This window comes from Mandrillus leucophaeus, unplaced genomic scaffold, assembly GCF_000951045.1.
Source record: "Mandrillus leucophaeus isolate KB7577 unplaced genomic scaffold, Mleu.le_1.0 Scaffold18, whole genome shotgun sequence".
In the NCBI taxonomy this organism is placed as follows: Eukaryota; Metazoa; Chordata; class Mammalia; order Primates; family Cercopithecidae; genus Mandrillus; species Mandrillus leucophaeus.
In genome coordinates this window covers 4,607,544-4,625,565 of record NW_012101809.1, presented here as the reverse complement: position 1 = coordinate 4,625,565, position 18,022 = coordinate 4,607,544, and the positions used below count along the sequence as shown (strand labels likewise).

General features: G+C 37.4%; 1 protein-coding gene across 3 annotated transcripts in view; it reads left to right on the top strand.

The window, feature by feature from the left end:
• NT5C2 (5'-nucleotidase, cytosolic II) overlaps positions 1–18,022 on the top strand; it is a 106,796-nt gene that overhangs the window by 76,750 nt on the left and 12,024 nt on the right. For 2 of the 3 annotated variants that reach the window (XM_011977494.1, XM_011977495.1), the window contains 5 exons: positions 10,539–10,656; positions 11,441–11,536; positions 16,225–16,316; positions 16,449–16,506; positions 17,520–17,613. In XM_011977494.1, coding sequence (XP_011832884.1) covers positions 10,539–10,656; positions 11,441–11,536; positions 16,225–16,316; positions 16,449–16,506; positions 17,520–17,613 — 458 coding nt within the window. Of the gene's footprint in view, positions 1–10,538; positions 10,657–11,440; positions 11,537–11,860; positions 11,885–16,224; positions 16,317–16,448; positions 16,507–17,519; positions 17,614–18,022 lie in introns of all 3 variants that reach the window. The other variant, XM_011977493.1, reaches the window with a different exon arrangement.

Below are 18,022 nucleotides of genomic sequence, written 5' to 3'. Positions count from 1 at the left end.
TCTCATTAAGACTGTGAAGGGGTGGCCTGCCCCTCCACACCTGTGGGTGTTTCTCGTTAGGTGGAACAAGAGACTTGAGAAAAGAAATGAGACACAGAGACAAAGTATAGAGAAAGAAAAAGTGGACCCAGGGGACCGGCGCTTAGCTTTCAGAGGACCCATGCCGGCACCGGTCTCTGAGTTCCCTTAGTATTTATTGATAATTATCTTTACCATATTAAAGATAAAGGAGTGGCTGGACAATAGGATCATTGTAGGGAGGAAATCAGCAGTAAGACATATGAACAAAAATCTCTGTGACATGAATAAGTTTAAAGGAAAATGCTGTGCCTTGAGATGCATATGCAAACATCTCCATAAACCTTTTAACAGCATTGTTTCAGCCTATCACATGGGGAGAAACCTTGGACAATACCTAGCTTTCCTAGGCAGAGGTCCCTGGGACCTTTGGCCGTGTGTGTGTCCCTGGGTAGTTGAAATTAAGGGAATGGTGATGACTTTTAACCAGCCAGCTGCCTTCAGGCACTTGTTTAACAAAGACATATCCTGCACAGCCCAAAATCCATTAAACCTTGAGTCACCACAGCACATGTCTCTTGCAAGGACAAGGTTGGGGGTAGGGTCACAGATTAACAGCATCTCAAATACAGAACAAAATGGAATCTCTTATGTCTACTTCTTTCTATATAGACACAGTAACAGGCTGATCTCTCTTTCTTTTCCCCACAGACTGTAATATTGACAACATAGTATAGTTCTGTATATATATAGTATAACATATATACTATATATACTATAGTATATATAATATATATAGTATATATAGTATAATTCTGTATGTGCGATACATAATACTTGTGTACACTTCTGCTATTTAAAATGTTTTATGAAAGAACAATTTTAAAACTTTCTGATTTGATAAAATTTATTAAGTTTGGTGAGAATAAATTAGGGAAGATGGATGAAACAAGAATCCAAAATAGCAAAAGTTGTTAAAGCTGTGTGATGTGTTTAAAGCAGCTCATTACATATTTCCTCTACTTTTGTGTGTATGAGTAAAAATATCCTTAATATTAAATTTAAAAATAATGTGGCAGAAACTAAAAAAATACCAATAAAGTTTTTTTTTTTTTAAAGAGGCATTTAAATGTTAAGGTCCTTTAGTCTTTTCATTTCCATTTGAGATATTATAGCCCTTGTTATTTTAGCTGCTTTACTTCTTTTTCTTAAACTTCAGAATTTCTTACAGTACCTTCCTCAGGAAATAAAGTACTATTTCTACAGTCAGGCAGTGCTTTTGAGGTGGTCCCTCCATGTTAGGAAATAATTTAAAAATAATACTCCAGTGCATTATCTTACTTGTAGATGAAAGCCTTTGTATTCGTTGAGATAAACATCCTCAAACTATTATTTTTAGACATATATTACATATGAAATATATGGCATATTTTAGGTGTATATTACTTTTTAGATAGCTTTTTAATATATGAGTCTATACTTAGTTTCCAAGCTTTGATTCCCTTAGTTTCCAAGCTTTGATTCCTTTTATGTCAAGTCTGTATCCCAGTTAAAGTTTTCACTAATACGAAATTAATCTCTCTGAATTGCAATAACACTTGGTTTGTTTCTAGATTAGGAAATGTAAAAGATTGCTTAATAAAACCCATTTCATCTCCATTACATGGTAAGTGATAGAATCAATTACTAGTGTTTATGATCTTTACTTTTTATTGCCAATTATATAAGCATTCAAATGTAGGCCATATTTTTTGTGTGTGAATGTCATGTAATAATATTAGTGGCATCAGTGAAGTTATTAAGATGATTTTTTCACTCCCAGCATCCAGGCTATTTTCTTTTTTTTTTTTTGGAGACAGAGTCTTACTCTGTCACTCAGGCTGGAGTGCAGTGGCACAATCACAACTCATTGCAACTGCCGCCTCCCGGGTTCAAGCAATTCTCCTCCTCAGCCTTCTAAGTAGCTGGGACTACAGATGCACACTGCCATGCCCGGCTGATTTTTTTGTATTTTAGTAGAGATGGGGTTTCACTGTGTTGCCCAGGCTGGTCTTGAACTCCTGAGGTCATGCAGTTCACCTGCCTCGGCCTCCCAAAGTGCTGGGGTTATAGGCGTGAGCCACCGCGCCTGGCCAAAGGCTATTTTCAACATGACTAAACTTGTTTTCAACATAGTAATAACATAATAGCTACCTTTGATTCATTATCTCCTTTCTGCTTACACATTCTCTGGATGTTTGTTTTATCATGCAGATAATGGCCAATGAGGAAAGGACAAATGATAATGGAATCAAGTTGTGTAGCAAAGATTTAGATTAAACCTTATGAATAAGACACTAATACTGTAGTGGGTTACCTAAGCAGATCATGAGGACGTTGTGATTCTGTCACTGGGAACATTTGTTCTGTTTTGATAATCAAGTGAAGAAATCAGATTCAGACGATTATAGGGGTCCACATCAAGTGACCACATAGAGGTTCTTTTATTTTCTGTTTTTAATCCACTTCCTCAGTTTTTTCCTCGGGATGAATAGACTGACATTACCCAGAATACTTTGTTATTAAAGAATGAATTTATTTCCATCTAGATTTCCAATTCATTAAGTACCTAAAGGGGTCTGTTTATTTCCTTAAGACTCTTTGAAGAAGATAGTCAAACATTTCAATTAAATAGGATAGATAATGTATGTGGAAGTATATGACCTAAAGTATAGGCTGGGGGTGCACACTGTTGGCCCATGGACCCAACTTAGACCACAGACCATAGTTTGGCTGAAAGAGTTTTTGTTTGTTTAATTGGGTCGGTATTTTTATTTTTATTTATTTATTTATTTATTTTTGAGACAGAGTCTTACTCTGTCACCCCGGCTAGAGTGCAGTGGTGCGATCTCAGCTCACTGCAACCTCTGCCTTCTGGGTTCCAGTGATTCAGGCACATGCCACCAGGACAGGTGTGCGCCACCACACCCAGCTAATTTGTATTTTTTAGTAGAGACAGGGTTTCACCACATTGGCCAGGCTGGTCTCGAACTCCTTACCTCGTGATCCACTTGCCTCGGCCTCCCAAAGTGCTGGCATTACAGGCGTGAGCCACCATGCCGGCCTAATTGGGTCAGTATGACACAATTGAGAGATTACAGGTAAAAGTCTAGGTTGGCTGTTACCACACAATTGGGAACATTTGGCTCCCATTCCCACAGGGAAGTCAGCTACACTTGAGTAACCACTTTCTTCTCTAGACAAGATGTACACCCTCATGTATCCCACTTCACACATTAATTCACTTGCCTAGTCTTGACATAGATGTTTGTAATGTATTAGCTGAATCTGAATTTCAGAGAGTTGTCAGGTAAACTTTATAGTACCTTGAGAAATTGGTTATAAAAATGAGTTATCTGTATAAGCCTGAATAAATCATACGTAAATCATGCATAGTTTTTAAGAAGACTTCCTGGGCTGGATTGATTGGCCCCCTTTTTGTCCCTCTATACTTTCTTAGTCATTTGATTAGTCTTATTGATCTCCTAAAACTTATTATAAATATCTAAGTGTGTATCCCCTGTAATATACCATGAGCTATGAGCTCCTTCAAGGCCCAGGATCATACATTATTTTGTTTTTTGTTCTCAGCTTCTAGTACCTGGTACACAGTAGGTATCCAAATGTTTGTTAAATTCCTTTAACTTTAGTACAGGCATTTGAGTGCTATGGTCTGTTTATTTTTGGAAAAAAATATATATTAGCTATTTCTGTTTTTGTATTTGTATTACAGGCAGCTCCTTTGGTTAAAGATGATTTTTAAAAGTTATCTCAATAATTTTCAATTTTTCTGTCTTAAATTGAAAACAGTACTGAAAATACAAGATCTTTGTAAGTATACAGATTCTCAGATAGGATATTTTTGAATCAGGTATTTTTTTCATTTTATTTAAAAATATTCTTCTAATCTTAATATTTTTAAAACAAATAACTCTTAATTACCATTTAATTTTGCATTTGCTTGCAATAAACTGAAATTGGCAGTCGCTCAAAGTCCACTTATTTTACTTATTTACATATCTAGTCATTTGGGAGTGTGTTTTACTTTGTATTACTAGAAGTATTGCCATGATATCTAGCTGTTTTAAGTAAATTAAAAATAAGGCCATTTTAGGAAATTTGCTTTGAAAATTTAGAAAGATATGAAAATATCTTTTTTAGGTCATTTGTGATCTCTTAGGTTAGAGATAGAATTTTTGCCTGTGTCTATTTAATGTGTAGTATTTTCATATAGTTTTGGAAAATGGAAAAAAGTCCTCGGGCATTTGTTTATATGATAATTGGAAAGATCTCACTTAAAATTTTCTCAGAGAAAAATGTGCGTTATCACCTTTTCTAGTTAGAGGCCTAGAGAACCAACATTATGTAACCTACAGCTAAATAGATGAGCATGTTGATGTTGATCATACTTATAACATAAAAGCAAATGACTATTCTTGGGTGGTTGAGTTGCATTTTTGGTTTTCATTGTGACTGCTGGTAGTGTTGTAATGCTTTTAGGACTTTTAGACATTACATCTGGTCATTTGTGCTCTTTGGTTGAGTACCCCAAAAATCTAAGAATTGGAGGAGCCCAGTGACATGTTTTCAAAAACCTAAATGTGTCTAGGGAAAATGACTCTCTATAAAGTTAAACATAATGCATATCTTTAAAGTGTCAGTATACTTAATGGATTATGTATCTTCAACTCAGTTATTTTACTGGACTAGGTAGTTTCTTTTAACTTTATAGAGTATATATTGGCTTACTAAGGGCAGATTTCCACTGACAATCAAAATTTAAAAATTTCCTTCCATTCCAAATTTAGATATCTGGTTAGATTTTTAGCAGTGTGCAGTTGATTGTAGTCATCTTGATAATGATGACTAGAATTTTGATAATGACTAACCTAGTAGTTAGGTATAGGTAGACTCAGCTAAAATGGGTACTTGGAAGCAAGGTGAGGCCGCTCTGGTTTGTTCTTATATCTTTATTCAGTCTGTTTCACTACCCATAGTTTAATTTTAAACACCATTTCCCAGCTGCATTCAGTTTCTATTGTGTTAGCCTGAAATGTGCTAGAGAAAATAAACTAAGACCAGTAGACTTATTTTTCTGTTTGTCTTTCGACTTAACATTTTAGGATCAGACTTGGCTTGCATTCCAGACTCAGGGTGCCAGAAAAGTAAATAATACACAATAATATTCAATACCCTTGTTTTGTTATGGCCAATTAGGCTAATTTTAGTGATGGTCAGAGGCTTCTAAATTGGAGGGCAGTAGTAACTCCTGTAATACCAGTTTCCAAATGGTATCTCTCTGTTCCAGCCCATCACAACAGTTTTAAAACCAGCTTTTGTTTTTGTTTTTGTTTTGTTTTGTTGCTTTGTTTTGTTTTTTAACAGGAGAGCCAGTGTAACTCCTTCAAGACTGGAGTGACACACACTGCATCTGCATCTGCCTCATGTGAGTTCTCATTTTGGCAGCAGCACTCTGCTAGGCTGGAACCTCTGTAGAGGTTTGCCCTTTATTTTTCTAAATCTATAAATTACTACATAGTGTGTCTTGGTGGCAATGGTAAAAAGTGCATGAGAATTCCAGACTTCCCTGCGGAAAGTCTTCTGCACATTCCAAAGGGACTTCATCTTTTAACATATATTCTATCTTGTATGAACAGCATCTACTCAAAACAGAGCCCACAACTTTCATCCCGAAAACAGAGTTATTTTTTGAAGAACTGTTTTTTCCTTGCAGATTATGGAATAAAGAATATCTTTAAATGCTCTCAGTAACTTCAACTTTTAAAGCATTGGTTGTTTTCTTTATAGTCTAATTATGTAACCTGAGAACACTGTGTGCTGTCCTAGTGGCTGAAGCAGTCCTCCTTTTTGGACTCCAGCCCTTAAAATAGCTTCTTCCTTTGTCTTCCTATATCGAGTAACTAGTGGTAGGCCAGAGTACCTTCTGGGAGAAGAAATAAGCAGATAATATGTGAAGTTATGTTTACTCTGAAGCTATTACCTGGGTTTTGGAACCACAGAAAGTCGATTGTGAGAGTTGAGGTTGAAGCTGTGCATCATTTACATGCCACAGTTGTGGGAGAAATTGAAATTAGAGCCTTTGCAGCTGTGGAGAGGCATAAAGCTCTAAGTCTGAGGAGATATATATGGTTTCCCATAAATATCTGAGGCTGGCTTTGTAGAGCCTGGTTGATTAAAAAAGGAATTTTATTTTTTTGTATTTTATTTTTATTTTCAAAGGAATGGCGGTACTTAGCTTCAGGAATTTTTGCCACCAGGTCACAACAAATATGTTTATCACTAGGGACACTTAGAATAAAACATCTAAATTCATGCTCTGTGCGGCTGCAATTCTGCTTCTCCAACATTGGTTGTACTATATAGCAGATAATTTAATGACCAGGGAGTTTGTGTTGCTGAAATGATTATCTGGGACGCTTATGAGAAAATGTCAATAGCTTGTAGGTATTACTGATTAATATAGAGCTTGATGAAATAGTGTCATCTGGGCAGAACTTGGACTCTCTTTACTAAATCCATTCCCACTTGTGAGTAGAGCAGTTTATTTTGGACTAGTTGAAAAAAATTGGAGGGAGAAGTGTATGTTTCAACACCCAAGCTTAAGTTTTGATGGTTTATGTAATCTAGAAATTCATGTTTTGCAGTGGTAGTTTAGTATATATACCCTATCATTAAAGAGCTTTTGTTTGTTTGTTTGTTTTTTGAGATGAAGTCTCGCTCTGTCACCCAGACCGGAGTGCCGTGGTGCAATCTTGGATCACTGCAGCCTCCGCCTCCTGGGTTCAAGGATTTCTCCTGTCTTAGCCTCCCAAGTAGCTGGGAATGCAGGTGCGAGCCACCATGCCCGGCTAATTTTTGTGTTTTTAGTAGAAATGGGGTTTCACCATATTGGCCAGGGTGGTCTCAATCTCCTGACCTCAAGTGATCCGCCCGCCTCAGCCTCCCAAAGTGCTGGGATTACAGGCGTGAGTCACCACTCCTGGCCTTACAAAGAGCTTTTGGATGAGACTCAAAGAGACCTAAATTTTGGCTTCAGCTGATGTTTGTACTTGCTATATAACTTCATGTCAGCAAATGGTGAAGATATATTTTTAGGAAGTACTCTGAGCTCATTGAGAAAAGGGAAATTTAAAGTATTTCCGTACGTGGAATTTCTAGAAAGTCACTTCGGTTGAACACTTGGGAAATTCTGCCCTGCAAATAAATATAATGTGGCATGTATAGTGTTTTTATTTTCTGCTATTCTAGGATTTGTGCTGTCAAAATGGGGATTTGAGACTTTTTTCTCCCCTGTATTGTTTTTCACTGAAAATTCTGAATACATTAATTTGAGTTTCAAATCCAAATTGTCTCATAGACATAGGTTTTACTCACTGGTTACTGCATTGCTCTATAATTACCTGATTATCTAGCTGGAGAAAATTGCTGATTTAAGGGTGAGTGTGGGTGGGAGTAATTAAGGTTTGTTTTTTGTCTCCCACTCTTAAGGCATATCCAGAAGATTGTCCTTCTGAAAAATTAACAATTGAAAACATTTTATATGGACCACATCCTATAAGAATAAATGTCAGTAGATTACCCAAATTACTTAGCTATACTGGAATTTTATTTCATTAAATACAGTTTGAGATAAATGGGGCCTAGGTTAGGATTGAGAAATAATTTTCATTTTATGGAGATTGTACTAAAATGAGATTTACTTGCAACTGGGGTAGGAGCATGGGGCATTGAGGAGGGTAAGGTGAGAGTGGTTATACTTTTAACATAACTCAAATTTACAACAGTAGATGCCATGGCTTTGGTTTTATGATACACCAGCTCTTACTCTGCTAGTGTATGTATATAGCACTTTATTTTTTTAACCACATATGATTTTTTACATCATATAGATTTAGGAATTCCACACTTAAGTCTTCAACAAGTTTTTTTTAGGGGGATGGGAGAGGATGAGGCAGGATTTAAGGGGAAGAAGGTTAATATAGCCAGTTTTGAAAATATTAGCCATGGCTGGGCGTGGTGGCTCAGCCTGTAATTGCAGCACTTTGGGAGGCTGAGGCAGGTGGATCACTTGTCAGGAGTTGGAGACCAGCCTGGCCAACAAGGTGAAACCCCCGTCTCAACTAAAAATACAAAAATTAGCCAGGTATTATGGCGGGCACCTGTAATTCCAGCTACTTGGGAAGCTGAGTCACAAGAATCGCTTGAATCTGGGAGGCAGAGGTTGCAGTGAGCCGAGATCACGGCCACTGCACTCCAGCCTGGACAATGGAGTGAGACTCTGACTCAGAAAAAAAAAAAGAAAAAGAAAAAGAAAAACAATGTTAGCTAGGGTTAGCGTTGGCATTAAATTATTATTACCCTTGTAACAACAAAAGAAAGAAAAATGTTTTTCTTTTGGCATTGTTCTGATGAGATAAGACTCAAAAGACCTTAAAAATTTTAGGCTTCTGGGTTTCAAATCTGACAAATATTTATTAAAGGATTTTGAAAGCCCAGCTTGCTTTTTAAAAACTTCGGTTTAATTTTAAAAATAGATGTACATTAATATGTTATAAGTTTTAAAGGTACAGGAGGTACATGACAGTCTCCTTCTCTGTCTCTTAAAGGCCACTCAGTTCCCTTCCTAGGAGGCAACTAGTATTACTGTTATATATTTCCAGAAATATTCTAAAGGATTGTTTTTGGGAAGGGAAAGTTGAATCACACTCATTAAAGTATTAGCACCAACTTGGACAGGTAGACTAATTGCAATGAAAAATCAGTTTGTACCATAAGCTAAAGATGTTAATAGTAGATGGAAGAACTATAATAATATAATAATAATTGCATTATTATGAGATTATAAGAATAGGATGAATATTTTTGCCTCATTTGGCATTTAGGAAACTGGCAGGTCTTTTTAGTTGTTATTTTTAATATGGCTTACTCACTCCTGGAGACTGATGGAAGGATGCTTACCTAAATATTTCATTTGGAAGAAACCTATTTAAAGGAGCAACATTTTCTTTTTTGTTGTTTTTGAGACAGAGTCTCACTCTTTCACCCAGTCTGGAATGCAGTGGCACAATCTCGGCTCCCTGCAACCTGTGCCTCCTGGGTTCAAGCGATTCTCCTGCCTCAGCCTCCTGAGTAGCTGGGAATTACAGGTGCCTGCCACCACGCTCAGCTAATTTTTGTGTTTTTAGTAGAGATGGGGTTTCACCATGTTGGCCAGGCTGGTCTGGAACTCCTGACCTCAAGTGATCCGCCTGCTTCGGGCTCCCAAAGTGGTAGGATTATAGGCGTGAGCCACCGTACCTGGCTGCAACATTTTTTTATGCTTGAATTTCAGTAGTAACTCTAAAAAGTTTTTTCATTATGGAAAATTTCAGACTTATACAGTAGTAGAGAGAACCCCCCAATTGCCTGAAATCCCTGTTATTTGACCTGTAAGAAACTCAGTGCTCCTTTCGCAGATAGGGAGAGATTTAGTTTTATGTACACACTGGCTTTTTTTTTTTTTTGGAGACAGAGTCTCGCTCTGTCACCCAGGCTGGAGTGCAGTGGCATGATCTCAGCTCACTGCAACCTCTGCCTCTCAGGTTCAAGCGATTCTCCCACCTCAGCCTCCTAGCTGGAACAACAGGCAGGCACCACCACACCTGGCTAATTTTTTGTATTTTTAGTAGAGACAGAGTTTCACCATGTTGGCCAGGCTGGTCTCAAACTCTTCACCTCAAGTGATCTGCCCACCTCGGCTTCCCAAAGTGCTGGAACTACAGGCATGAGCCACCGTGCCTGACCAATTCTTCAGTATCTAACTCCAGTTCATATTTAGATTTCCCTAATTGTCACAAACATCTTTTTATGGTTGGTTTACAATAATAACGTGCAAAATACAATTTTGATGGCATACATTGTTAGAACTGATAAGAAAACAATCTAACAAGTGGAACAAATATGTTGATTGGAGAAGGCGTATAAAGCAACTACCCAAGCCAAACAGGAATTCCAAAAATAAATTATTTTAAAAGTTCATTTTGAAGGATTTCTGCAACAATTATGCACAAGACCGAAGCTTTCAACATATATAGACCTCCCTTAGTTTTCTATGTACTTTTATTCTCACGATTAATATCACAGCTATGCATACTCATTTTTTTTAAACCGTGGGAATGAAAGAATAAAGGGAAAAAATGTTTGGAATAGGTTTCCTGAGAATGAAGGAACTTTACTGAATAATTTGATAATTCAGCTTGTTGCTGTGCTCCTGCTATATAATATGACCTATTTCCACAGACTAACAATTGAGTTCTCTAATTACTTGGGGCAGTGCAGAACATGGAGTTTGAGGGGGAAAAAGAAAAATGGCAGAATTAGGAGGGGGGAAGAATTGGGAAAGAGCAGAAATTCATTCATTTTCATTCTGTTTTAATTGGCTGTTCTTTCTGGTAACTAATGAAAACCTCCTCTTTGTGCAGTGTACAAGTCCCCGGAGTATGAGTCCCTTGGTTTTGAGCTTACTGTGGAGAGATTAGTTTCTATTGGCTATCCCCAGGAGTTGCTCAGCTTTGCTTATGATTCTACATTCCCTACCAGGTAATTTTTAAAGATATTTTTGGATTAAGACTACTTTCCTTACCCCTCAAATTAGACATTCCAAATTCATCCTTAACAGCAACAACAAAAAACCCCTAAAAAACATTGAATAATTCTTTGTTGTTTTTTTGGTTGGTTGATGTTGATTCTAAAATTACCATGAACTTTTCATATACACCATATCTTGGTGTTCCTGAATTAAGCTCATTTTATTGCAACTGAGGAAGACCCACTTATGGGTGAAAAAGGAGATTACTAAAACTGACGGGTAGTAATGACAGGTGGTGCTATTCGGGGCTGCTGGCAAATAGGTATGTGTTTCTCTAATACACTTAACATGATAGAAACTTGGCAGTTTCCATTTCTGGATTTGATAGGGAGTCTTTAAGATTAAGAAAATGACGTTTACTTGAGATGCTATCATATATATCCCACATACAGCATCTAATGGAGGAAGATATAAGCCTTCTCAGTTGTCCAAGAAAAAAGACTATGTTTTAGAATGGTACCAGTTGTGTAGTAAGAGGAATTTTGTTTGTATCTTGTTTAAGCACTTATTCCTTACAGAAAACAATTATGATTATCTCTCTGGACAGAGTCAATATTTTTTAGTTGCTTTAGAATTAGTTTTTAAGATTTTACTCATTGTAGCTATATTAGGACATACTTGAGTTGGTACAAAGCTTGAATTAGATGAGGTTGGTTCATGATGATTAAATAATACTAAATAAAATTATTGCCTATATTACTTTGCATTATCAATAATGTCTTCATTTTCACATAGGGGACTTGTCTTTGACACACTATATGGAAATCTTTTGAAAGTCGATGCCTATGGAAACCTCTTGGTCTGTGCACATGGATTTAACTTTATAAGGGGGTGAGTACAAAGAACCTTTAGCCTCTTTCTAATGTTAAAGTCAAACAATGTGAAGATGACATCATCTCCCCAGATGTAATATATTTCCCTATTACTTTTCATCATTAAAGAGCAAATTCCCTTACATAAGGTTAGTTAACAGTCATTTATTAGGCAGTTGGAACCCAAACTGACATATAGTTAGCAATTACATTTTGTTTAAATTAAGTGCCTTCCAATTGTACAGCATACAACAAAACTAATCTTGAAACTTGCCCAGAAGAACTTTAGTAGTTTTGACTTACTTGAAATTCTAAGATTTTTATTTTCTTCTTTCTAATACAGTTCTCAGGTAGCTGTTCAAAAGAGGTATGTATATAAAAATACTTTGAAAATTTTTAAACTACAGCAATTTAAATAAGAGATTTTTAATAGCCAGTATGTTTTTTAGATTCTAATGAATCTAAATTTTGAATCCTGACATTTGATTGGGTCATTAAAAAAAATTTAAACATAAGGTTAAAATGAATATGTGGTAATAATATTTAAAACAAATAAGGATAAGCTTTATCTTTTTTTTTTTTTTTTTTGAGATGGAGTTTCACTCTTGTTGCCCGGGCTGGAGTGCAATGGCACGATCTCGGCTCACCACAACCTCTGCCTCCCAGGTTCAAGCAATTCTCCTGCCTCAGCCTCCCTAGTAGCTGGGATTATAGGCATGTGCTACCACGCCTGGCTAATTTTGTATTTTTAGTAGAGATGGGGTTTCTCCATGTTGGTCAGGCTAGTCTCGAACTCCCAACCTCAGGCGATCCACCTGCCTCGGCCTCCCAAAGTGCTGGGATTACAGGCGTGAGCCACCGCGCCTGGCAGGATAAGCTTTATTTTCAAAATAAAAATATTTCCACTATTGTCACTAATTTGAACTTTTTACCCTAGTAAACAGCAGATGAAATTTAGTATCTACTATTTTTTGGTGTGAAATGTGCCGATATTTTCTTTAAAAAATCATAATGCCACAATTTGACAACTTCTGTAGCTATAGCTTTACAGTTATACATTTCCTCTACTGTTATGCTACCTTATTTACTATTGACATTGTATTAAAATCAGAACAATAGCTCGTAAAACCAGAATAGGATGTGTGTCAGTCTCTCATGTAATGTTTCCATTTACTATTCATTCTTGATGGCAGAATAGGAAAAACACCAGGCTACATTGAAATGTTTAAAAAGACAGTATCTTTTTTTGTGATAAGAGGCACAAACCAACTGAAATAGTACCAGAGCTTCCTATAGATTTGAGGTCACAGGATGCCCCTTAGAATTGAAGCATCTGATATAAGACTCTTTAGTTGGCATTACTGACATTACACAGGCTCAGAGATTTCCATGTATACATGAGAACAGTGTGAAGTAAACACCCATCTTGAGGCATCTGAGCAGGCCAGTGATTAAATGCACATTTCTTTCCTTCACTGTTTTTATGATGGAGTTTGTTCAGGATCCATGAAAATATCAGGAAACAGGATTTAGAATATGAAGTAATTACAGGTTGTACTAGTAACTTAAGCTATTTCATACACAGATACTGTCATCATAACTCAGAATCTCAAGATGAACCAGGGTTCTATTATATCTAAAAAGGAATTTTTGTATTATGAGGGAGGGGTAGGCAGAGAAGAAAAGAGAAGCAGTTGGATAAATTAGTACTACGATTACATTTACTAACTCAAGATCAACAGACTTCCTCTATTCCCCTAAATAAGCCAATAAGGTTTCCACATAGCTCTTTTGCTAATGCATTTAATAATTAGTTTAAAAAATAAGTCATTTATGAGTGAATGCAGAATCATTCAAATAGCACTTAGCACTGTGCAGTCTTTAGAGTTAAACAGAAAAACTGGCCAGGGACAGTGGCTTATGCCTGTAATCTCAGCACTTTGGGAGGACAAGGAAAGAAGACTGCTTGAGCCTAGGAGTTCCAGACCAGCCTGGACAATAAAGTAAAACCCTGTCTCTACAAATATCAAAAAGTAGCTGGGCATGGTGGTGCATGCCTGTGGTCCCAGCTATATGGGAGACTGAGGCAGGAGGATTGCTTGAGCCCAGGAGGTTGAGGCTGCAGTGAGCTGTGTTCATGCCACTGTACTCCAGCCTGTGCAACAGAGCAAGACCCTATCCCCCCCCCCAAAAAAAAAATTTATAAAATTAAAATTCCCATAAAAAAAGAGACTGAAGATAGAGGAAAAGAAAGAAATAGTTATTGAAGCTCTTACAATGGTAGACAGGGCTGGAAAAGAAGGGCTCCTTCGGGCTTTGCTCATAAATTAGGACCTTATATTTTGATAAATCTTTATTCTGTGGGTCACAGAAAGTTAGTAGTAATCTGTGCTATAACTATTTTCTTCCCATTCCAAGTGTAGCATTTCTTCTTTTATGATACATTTCCTCCCCCAAATTGATTTTTATTTTAAATATATACTAGTGTGATGTTTACAATGTAATTGCTAACTATATTTATAAATCAATTTGGGTTCTAACTGCCTAATAAATAACTGTTAACCATCTTTATGTAAAGGAATCTTTCTTTAATGATGGAGGGAATAGGGAAGTATATTGTATCTAAGGAGACAGTGTCAGCTTATTAAACCTGACTGAAGAAAATATATTTTTACTGTTACTTTCCACCTTACTTTTATTAAAGAAAATCTTGGAAAGCTAGAAAATGAGATACTCTACAAAGTTATTCATTATTGGGGGCTCTCATCTCAGAAAAGTGACTTAAGACAGGGAGCTAATGTGATTTTTGTATGTCTAACTGGAGTTTACGCCATTTGTAGTTAAGAAACCCAAGCAGGAATTTATCCAGGTCACTCTGCGTGTGAACTTTAAATTTGATTTCCTTTATTTAGATTGTTAATCTCCATGTATTCACTGTCAGAATTGTGCCTTTTTATATTTTAGTATTTTTCCCTTTGAGTTTCTCTGAAATGTTTTCTTCTGGAAGTGTTTCTGCATCTTTAACAAATTCTGCTTCACTGGCTTTTTTTCTTTTAAACCCTGAATTTTCTTCGTGGTTCTGTTCTGTCTCCTCTTCCTTCCCTGCACACTAAGTGGCTTCATCTCCTCTAATACTCTTCATGATTCCATCTAGTATCTGTACGTAGATGATCTCAGTTATCTCTCAAGTCTGAATCTCTGTTTTAAGTTCTTGACCTTTGTTTCTAGTTGCCTGATAAAAATCTGTTTACTTCAAGCTTAGAATCACCAAAATAGAACTACTCTTACATCCCTTGTTATTCAGTTTTCATATTTCTGTTCATCGTACCAACCACCTCTTAGAGACACCTTAGCATGGACATCATCATCTTTGACTCTTAATGTCCCCCCAGCCAAATCTACTCAGTTTGCTGGGTCTTACTTTACCTTGGTAATCTCTCTTGAATATATGAGTTGAGCTGAGATCATGCCACTGCACTCCAGCCTGACCGACAGGGTAAGACTCTGTCTCAAAAAAAAAAAAAAAATTCTAGGACTCAACTGGGCAATTCTGCGTTGCACAGCTGATCTCTCCACGCTCTTTCACATGTCTGTGGTTAGCTGCTGGGTAACCTAGCATCTAATCTAGAGTGGCTTCGTGCACATATCTGGCATTCGCAGGCTGTTGGCCAAGTGCTTCATTTCTACATGTAGCCTTCTATCCTCCAGTAGACTATCTCACTCTCATGCACGTAGTAGTCCGTGGTTCCAAGTGCTGCAAGAGAGATTAAGCTTCAATACACAAATGTTTTTCTAGGTCTCTGCTTGGATCTCATTTCCTGCTATACAAGCCTGTATTCAAGGATAGAGAAATAGACTGAGTTCTAATGGGAGGAGCCACAAAATTGCATCACAAAGAGACAGGAAGAATTTGTGGCCATTGTTGGAGTGCATCACATTGTCTTTCCCCCGGTTTATCCTAAAACAGCCACTAATTTAATTTTGTTTTACAACTCAGCCCCGATGGGATTATCCCTCTGCTTTAAAGCTGTCAGTAGTACCCTCTTGCCCCTAAATGGTGTAGGAACAGTAGTTTAATCTGCCTCAACCCATCTTTCTAGCTTAATTTTTCTCTGCTCCCCTTTCTCTACCCAAACTGGACTAGTTTCACAACTGGTCCACCTGGCCTTTAAGGCCCAGGTCATATGCCAGCACGTGCATGAATCCTTCCTAGATTTTCCTCTCCTTAGTCCTCACATTTGCCTCTCTCTACCCCTTAAGTTGAAATGGTGCTTCCTTCTTTGGTTTTCTCATAAATTTTTGCACTTCTCTTGTGGTAGTTGTGATTTTTTACCGTATAATTATATGTGTATGTGACCTATCTCGCCTATCACACTGACAACTCTCTTAAGAGCTGGAACCTAAGCTGGACATCACACCTGTAATCCCAGCTACTTGGGAGGCTGAGGTAGGAAGATTGCTTGAGCAATCTTCAGGAGTTTAAGTCCAGCCTGGACTTAAAATAGCAAGACTCTGTCTTAAAAATAAAATAAAATAAAATTGAAAAAGAGCTGGAACCTGAACTCATTCATCTTCATAGCTACCCATGCTTAATATTCGGAATCCTGTCTTGCACATAGCCATCAAAATATTTAATTTTTGAATAATGCTGTTTCCCAATTATTATGTTATTTTAAAAATCATTTAATTTTTAAATTTTTCTTTCAGACCAGAAACTAGAGAACAGTATCCAAATAAATTTATCCAGCGAGATGATACTGAAAGATTTTACATTCTGAACACACTATTCAACCTACCAGGTAGATTCATTCTATGCTTGTTTATACTGATGCTTTCCCTTCTGTGACCATTAGTCTCTGTTCAAGGGAGATAATGAAATAAGTTTGAATTATTTCATTATAGCTTATGAGTATCTGTTCTTCATTTTTCAGAGACCTACCTGTTGGCCTGCCTAGTAGATTTTTTTACTAATTGTCCCAGATATACCAGGTATGTACATACTATAATTTTTTTTTTTTCCAATTGATTTTTTGAATTAATGCACAGGGTTTTAGAGAACTGGCCATTGTAGGTCTTTTCTGCTTTTCTAAAGTGAATTTAGTGCTAGTGAGAGATGCCACATTGCCAGCCTGAGAGATGGGACAGCACCAGCAGCTCCATGCAGGCTCTCACCTCCCACACGGCCCCTCTCCTTGCCAGTGTGCTGCAGCCACCACTTCTGATTGGCTTCTCCTGGGAATGAAGACGGCCAGCAGAGGTGCTAATTGTGACAACTGAGTGGGAGGTTTGTGTGATGATTATCTGTCCAAGCAGAATTACACTAAAACCCCCCAACTCATTTCACAGCAGCTACCCAGGAGCCATTCAGGGATGGTAATTTAATTTCATTTCCAGGCCCGGCAAGATTTGATTAAGGAATAAATACTGTGTATCTTACCAGAAGTAAAATTTTGCATAAGTCTTAAACAAGTTATCCTCTTCCTTTAGGGAGAATTATATAGCCAATACCAAAGTTTAGCCAGAGTTGGCTAACTTCATATCCTCTTTGGGCTTTATCTACTTGAAGACACTAAATTTGGTGGAAAGCTGAGTCACTGAGCTAAATAAAAAATGGACAGTACCTTTGTACTTAGGGACAGTGTCAGAAAAGTCAGGGTGGAAAGAACCTAAATGACCAATTTTAAGTTTTAAATGTTTCTTCAACCTGTTTCTAAAAAGTGATAAATAAAAAAACCTGATATTTTTTTAACTTTGGCCTTTTAGCTTACATTCAATATATTCTTCCATCACTTTGTATTTGTTCACAATTATTGTATTCCGTTGAACACTATAGCCATTTCTGGTGGTCAAAGTGGACTTTCATTAGGGAGTAATTATTTTCCTCATTAGCCACAGCCTTTACCCATGTGATACGGAACCTTTGGGTCCCCTGGGAAATTTTTGACATATATTTTATTGCCCTGTTTTGGATCCCCTGTCATGTTCTTTTTATCTTTCTGTAGTTGTGAAACAGGATTTAAAGATGGGGACCTCTTCATGTCCTACCGGAGTATGTTCCAGGATGTAAGAGATGCTGTTGACTGGGTTCATTACAAGGTACCTAGAAGCTGCTTCTTCACCTGCTCGCTTTCTGGCATGTGTTTTATGGCCTGGCATTAACTTTCCAAATGGAGCAGAATATTTCCTTTTTTTAAAAAAAGACAAAATGGCCGGGCGCGGTGGCTCAAGCCTGTAATCCCAGCACTTTGGGAGGCCGAGACGGGCGGATCACAAAGTCAGGAGATCGAGACCATCCTGGCTAACACAGTGAAACCCCGTCTCTACTAAAAAATGCAAAGAAACTAGCCGGCGAGGTGGCGGGCACCTGTGGTCCCAGCTACTTGGGAGGCTGAGGTAGGAGAATGGCATGAAACCCGGGAGGCGGAGCTTGCAGTGAGCTGAGATCCAGCCACTGCACTCCAGCCTGGGCGACAGAGCGAGACTCCGTCTCAAAAAAAAAAAAAAA